The sequence below is a fragment of the Fragaria vesca genome, linkage group LG1 (genome assembly GCF_000184155.1).
Source record: "Fragaria vesca subsp. vesca linkage group LG1, FraVesHawaii_1.0, whole genome shotgun sequence".
Taxonomy (NCBI): Eukaryota; Viridiplantae; Streptophyta; class Magnoliopsida; order Rosales; family Rosaceae; genus Fragaria; species Fragaria vesca.
Window position 1 is genome coordinate 4,504,814 of NC_020491.1, and position 7,062 is coordinate 4,511,875.

General features: G+C 36.7%; 1 protein-coding gene across 1 annotated transcript; it reads right to left on the minus strand.

Annotated features, from left to right (window-relative positions):
* Positions 1–377: 377 nt before the first annotated feature.
* Positions 378–6,059, minus strand: LOC101297780 (rhamnogalacturonate lyase B-like). The gene is made up of 15 exons (XM_004288824.1): positions 6,027–6,059; positions 5,719–5,840; positions 4,806–4,865; positions 4,492–4,611; positions 4,288–4,407; positions 3,137–3,278; positions 2,633–2,803; positions 2,226–2,387; positions 2,014–2,120; positions 1,770–1,863; positions 1,529–1,670; positions 1,275–1,431; positions 1,070–1,186; positions 807–933; positions 378–650 (listed from the first exon to the last, which is right to left on the minus strand). The coding sequence occupies exons 2-15, from the start codon at positions 5,832–5,834 to the stop codon at positions 378–380; spliced, it is 1,908 nt and encodes a 635-aa protein (XP_004288872.1). The 5' UTR covers positions 5,835–5,840; positions 6,027–6,059.
* Between the last annotated feature and the right edge of the window lie 1,003 nt (positions 6,060–7,062).

Sequence of the window (7,062 nt, forward strand, 5' to 3'; positions counted from 1 at the left end):
CTCTAACAACTACTTGAGTAGACTCAACAAATGATGAAAACTTGGGACAATTAACTGTTCCTTGCCAAAGCAGATCTGCAGAAGCATGTGTTCTGGGCACGCAACATGAAAATGTACGTACGTAGTTCCATTCACCACGCATTTGGTTTGCAAATTGATTATAAGCGTGTTCCGATCAGTTCACCGGAACAATATGCAGTCCCCAATGCCAACGGAAACGTGAACTTCTCCAATATTTCCTTTGCGTATACTTTTCCATAACCAAAAATGATATCAAAAGGAGAGAGAGAGAGAGAGAGAGAGAGAGAGAGAGAGAACCAGATATTTCTTCTTTTCTATCAAATTTGGTGGCTACAATAATAGTTTCTTATTTCTCACTATGAACTATATCCAATATTATGGTTGTCATTAGAAGACGGGGGACCTTCTAAACGAATGTAATCATACATGATTCCCTGGAAAGGGCTGACACTCAATTCTCGTGTTAGAAATATGGTATTATTTCCTTCGACCAGCAAAGCGCTTGGAATGTCCACACTGTATAGCCTGTACAGTCCATGAATTCCATGCCTGGCGATCGTGTTGTCGTTCCCAATCTCTCCGGTAGTAAATAGAGGAGGATTCTTTGTTTCAGGGTCATTGATCCGAACCTGGAAGGGTTGAAGAAAAGTAATCATAGGCAAGTAAGTATGTATACGTTATATTAGTCACAGGAATACTGAAGTGTTCGATATGAGATTCAAATTTTCATAAGTATAATGGTTTTGGGAAAGCTAAAAAATATTAATCAAGTTCAAGAGCAGTACTTGTAACTCAGAAACATGTGCTGTTGCAAGTGATATTCGTAGGGTGTAGGTAGTGTTCTTGTCCACATTGCCAAGGTTGAACTTAATCTGCCATGTTGATCCTTTGTATGTGTTATTACCCATCTTCCTGCGAACAATAAACAAGGTGTCATGATTTTTATACTATAATGGAACGGAATCTGTGGTAGTAGGCTAGTAGCTAATAATCGGCGGTTTCATGAAATCTTTTTAGACGAATAAGAACAATCGAAGAGTCACTGAACCTGGTAACCTGAGCAAAGAAGAAATCCTTTGTATAATCGCTAACTCCAATTGTGTAAACCAAATCATTGTCAGGATACAACTCTGCATATCTTTCCCATAATCCATATTGTCTAAACCTGTCCATCACAATAAGCACGCAAGTTTCATAACCTACCTTTTTAATCATTAAGAAGATAATTACAAGTCCTAGCAAGAAAAACAAACCTGTCAGTGTGATTGACGTAGAGTTTGTTAATGTACTTTGGATTAGGATCTGGGACGTAAAATTCTGCAGCAGTTCGATCGGGGATACCTATTTCCCACAAAGTTGGGCCAGTTCTCGGAGGCTCATAGACAAGGGTACCCACATCAACATCACCATCTGCAGCTTGATTTGCATTACTATTAGATAAACCACAAAACTACATATTACAATCTACTCAAACATAAATAAGAAGAAGATCGAAGTAGAATAAGACCTGGAGTTACAACAACTTCAGAAACATCTCGGTAATCACCAATAAATCCAGGAACCCATGCGTAAAGATTATAGGTCCCTGGACGTACGCCATGAATAGAGAAGTAGCCGTTACTGTCTGCTTTGGTCCAGAATTGGTAACCCTAGGATTTCATATCAAAATATGTAATGTGAAAATTAGGAACTAATTGCTATCTTAATGTACCTCTTGCATGAGAGATTTAAAATAATAACGTACGTACCTTGCATTCTAACTGCCAGGATCCAACAACTCCTGGAGCTGCCAACCCTACCCAAGTTCCATTTCCGGGTACGTCTTTATCATCCGTAACATACCTATACATCATGCAAGTTTAGTTCTGATCTAACTTGTGAACTTTTCTCGATGACTCGATCGACCAATAATCTATAGGGCACTCATTCTTATAAAACCATATAAACAAGAAGTTGAAGTGTATCGAAGCTAAGATTAAGCAAAATAAGTACCTTTCGCGAACTAGTAAGCTGCCGCGAACTGCACCTCGTTGCTTAGGCGACAGAAAGTCCTTCGAAGCTGGAAAATCATATGGCCACCTTTCAACTTCATCGTTCATCTGAAAAATGACAATTTTTCTTTACAATAATTATCCGGCTATTTACTCGTTGAAGTTGTAATTTGTATGCATAACTTTAAAAGTATGAATATTGAAGCTTTGGACCTCTTGCTTAGCATCCTCCCATAGACGCTGGATAGGGTTAGTCGTTCCATTAACCAAAGAATTAAGATAGAAAAAGACTGGACCAAGCACTTTCTTCCATGGCTCATTGGTCCCGAATTGTAATATCAGTTCCTCTCCTGAGTAATGGGTGCTGTGAAATATCTGTTGAAGATTTCCATTGTAATCGAAATAAGCATTGTGGTTAGACATTGTTAATTATTAGTGATCTTATTCGAGCATTAGCGCTAACGATAAGATAGACATCTTTTCGAATGCTACCTAATAGTATAGCAGAGAAAACATCATGCATACTAAGGATTCAAATCAATTGTCATGTAAATCGATAGTCTAACAATATAACAAATTACCGACAAAAAAATGATTTTTACTTTTTAAACAATACTTACGGCAAGGGTGGTGGGCCCCACATGTGAAGTGAGGCATTGCTTGAAGGGTCCTCCAGTTTTAAACTCTTCACTGGGAGTGATCTGCCAAAATCCAACCTGCGAGTCATTTGCTATCCATCCATGCACCCGGTTATACATGTTCTCAATCGAATACTGATATTTGTCATCCACCTGTAAAATATATCAACCAGAAATAGAAGAAAGGATTAACGGGACTAAGTCGCATCACCAATTAAACCCTAATTACCTGTTGTTTTCAAACATTTGCTAGACATGCAATTATCATGTATTTTGATCATGTATTTTTCAGTTTGATTATGCTCATTCCTTATGGTGTGTCAAATACTTAAGTATTTAACGCTTAGCCAATTATCACAATATGAAGAAGCTAATATAGAGAATGTACAAGTTTTCTTTTCTATTATAAGTTACAAGCTATACAAGAAGAAAGCAGTACATACTTCTAACCAAAAAAAAAAAAAAAAAGAAGAAAGCAGTACGTACTTCTCCTTTGAACTCTGGCTCGACCGGATTGACGAGCAAGACGGCCTCTGGGTAAGCCAGTGCTTGCCCTCTTTCCGCTGATCGATCATCGGGAAGCGGCATGTGTCTTTGCCTGGTGTCTGAAATTGCCATGTAATGAAACCTATGCAAACATTAAAACTAATGAAGAAACACACATGATGAACTTAACCTTACAGTTAAATCTCATATCAATACTGAACATGCATGTTAACCTACTTAGAAATATGACTTTGTACATAAATCATTGGAGGTTTGATGATTGATAGCTAACCAGAATATCTCAAGTCAGGATTTGGAAAGTAGCTCAACTAAATCTAGGCATTTGTCATTAGGATTCTTATTAGTATTAGGATATTTTTTGAGGATTCTTTAGGTATGTAGGGATATTCTTAGTTATTCAAGAAGTATATTAGCCTCTCTCTATATATACAGACCTTTGTAGCCTCTCTCCAGGTTTGTGCATGTGACGCAACTTATCCCAAGTATGATGTCTAAAATCTCTCTACGTGTTATGTTTAGAAATCCTACTGGTGTACGTGATATATGCTAGCAGCTCTAACCCTTTTCTTCTCTAACAAATGATGCATAGGGCGGAACTCTAGCACTAGGGTTTATATGCATCACAATTGTAAGAAAAGAAAAAGGGATTTAAAGTACGGATTTAAGAAAGAGATAGAGCTACAAGCATCACATACACCAGTAGGGTTTCTAGGCATCACACATTGAGATTGCATCACATACACCAGTAGGGTTTCTAGCTAGGTTTGTTGGCTAAGACAAACCATGCATAACCCGAAGTCCCAAATCAAATCTCACAAAATGTTAGGTTCTAAATCCTAATTCAGTAAATTACACTGCTGAAGCTGAAGCTGGTGCCTAGCTCTCTAAGTTTTCTGGACTACTGTATGCATGAGATGTATTTGAAAAGATCATAACCATCACGAGAAAGCGACCATTTGTTTTCTTTTGGATTAGACATCACGAGAAAGGTTACCCGTATATATTTTGCTTATCTCTTTGTTTATATATAGGGCAAGACAAGCTTCCAACTAACCCAGAAACAAAATGAAGAAGTTCTTATCGATTTCATAGTAAACAAAAGAAATAAGATGGAGGAAGTTGTGAATTACTTGTCTTTTCTGAGCTTAAACACAGTCCTGGTGTTGGTCAAGTTAAAAGCAGGCCATTCGTTCAGGTGTTCATAAATGGCGTAAGTGTAGAAACCTGACGAGTTACGAAGCAACACGAACCTTCAAAATTCACATATCATTGTGTTATTATTAATCATTTTAACCATCTATTAAGCAAACTAAGTTTGGTATTGAATAAAATACCTTTTGTCAATATTTAAAGGAACAACTTTGCCCTCTAGAGAAGGATCCCACATTCTGGTGAATGAAAGCTCTATCTGATCCTCAGTTTCCACTATAACAGTAAAATTTGTTCCTTCGATCCTGCACATAGATGCAGCGAGGACGTTCTTTTATTAGAGAATCATTATAATTGGATAAAATGCATGTTCGACTATCTAACAAGAGAACATTTATAGACATAACCGATGACTGGTAATACAATTGACAAAAAAAGAAGAAGAAGATAAACATAGGGAAAATTATACTATTTCATTTATATTGAATGCAATACGTACCTATCAAATGCGCCTTTCTTTCTCGTGATTCCTGGTGCAGACCAAACCAGATCCCAGTACCTACATCGTTGTATATATAATCATGTATGAGTTCATGAAAAGCATGAACATACATATCGACCTAAACATTACTTCTTCTTTTAAAATAAAAAAAGTCAACCGTTTATAACACTCACCATACAGTACAAGGAACAAAATCATAAAGGCCGACAAAAGAAATTACTCTCTACGACTACTAAACACCTAGATGCAACTAAGCCCGGCCACATCATGTGCATGCCCAAGATTCCCAAGCTGGAGAAACCCTAGCCTGCCCAATTTCTCCACCCGCGCCACCGGTGGCACCAAAATGCTGTCGTCGTCCAACTCGTTGACTATGTAGGAAACTACATTTCTAGGTCTTTGTTTTCGCACTTCTTTCAAGCAAAGATATATACTACGAATATGGCAAAAACCAGCATATATACAAAGAGGGAGAGACAGGGACTATCTTCTCTCCTAGTGTCGCTTAAAGGGAAAAAAGGAGGAGCAAGGAAAATGTCCTAGCGTCTCCAAAATAATCAAGCACCCCAAGACCAACCACACCCATTTGCACACTAAAATTGTACCGACCGAATAATTCAAGACGACCTAAACATTTACCTAGATACACCTTTGTCTACGAGATTCTTTTATTTGAAAGAAAAGCAAATCTTAATTTATTCTCTCATCATTACTAGCCACAAATGTATGGTAAACAAATATTATGTTTGGATTTGATGATAAAACACTGTATCTTTGAACAATTATGATACTTAATTATCTAATAATTAGTTGTAAAAAAGGAAATGTAATATGCATTATTATACTCCTTAATAAAAAACAACATCGTATCATGCCATAGAATTTTAGCAAGCAAGAGACCAGTACGTACCCTCTGTTGGTCTCATCTTCAAGAACTTCAAGTAAATTGTCGATGCCTTTATATTGTATTCCGGTAACCATCCCCTGAGGTTTTGAAAGATTGACTTGAAGAATGTCATTGTTCATCACCACCTACACGTATAAAGTAAACTCATTCAAAAACTGATTGTTAAACCAGAAGGGAACGTACATTATTTATTCGATAATACAGATAGCACATAAATAGAGTTTTTCTACCATGCACCGGTGTTGTGTTCATCTAATCGAACAATACATAAAATGCCGGTGCATGGTAGATTTTCAGACTACTAAACTTACATATTGATCGAAGATATGCAGTTGCAGGCCTGTTGTATTTTCTGAAGCAGTGGCTTGGATGAACATGTTCCCATCCAGAAATAAACGGCTGGAGAAGAGGAGAAGAAGAATCATGGTACCCAGCTTTGCAGAAATCCATGTTATCGTGGAAAGCGAAAAAATGGGGCGGATTGGTCCTTTGCCTAATCCAACAGGAATGGTCGACATGTGAACTTTTCGGCCAAAGCTTCCGTGAACAACAAACAAAAGGCCAAGGCTTATATATGTTGATATGCAGATATTCTCTACGTTGCTTTCGCTTTCTTATTCTGATTGATTGCTTTACTTTGTCGCCACCACTGTACACATTTGTGTTTGGTGAACCAGATGTGGGCACAAAGCATGATTCCTTTGTTGAGAAACAGATGAATATATTTATATGAGTTGGGAGGGGGGACTTATCTAGGTATATAGCTGTTTAATTACTACCAAGGAATTACAATTAGGAAGTGATCTCATGCATGATCTTAACGGTCTGCTTAGGCATTATGGTTTTGGTGAACTGTCTAAATTCAGATATATACAATTGGGTCAGAATAAGAAAGAAAAAGTTCAGTTTTACATTAATGGAAAATGCAATATATGTGTGGTATGTGCTTGTCTGGATTATTAATTTTTAGCTCATTTGTTAGAAATATATGTTTAGTCCTAAAATCATGAATCATGAATTCGCGCGAATACTATCCGACTAATTTGTTAAGTATATAAATCACAATCTATTAATTTTTTTTTTTGAAAGGTAAAATTTCCAGATATTTCTTTATATTCATATATAGTATTTGGGATTAATCCATATAAACTGAGCTTACCGTTAAAATTTATAGTGGTAAGATCAATCATCATGCCAATATCATTCATCCTCTCTCTTTTTTAGGCTAATCTTCACATATGTCAATTAGATTTTTTTTTTTTTGAATAAATATCATGTTATATTAAAACTCAAGCCAGATAAGACCATTACATATTCTTCTTCTATCGACTAATGGTAGATAAGAAG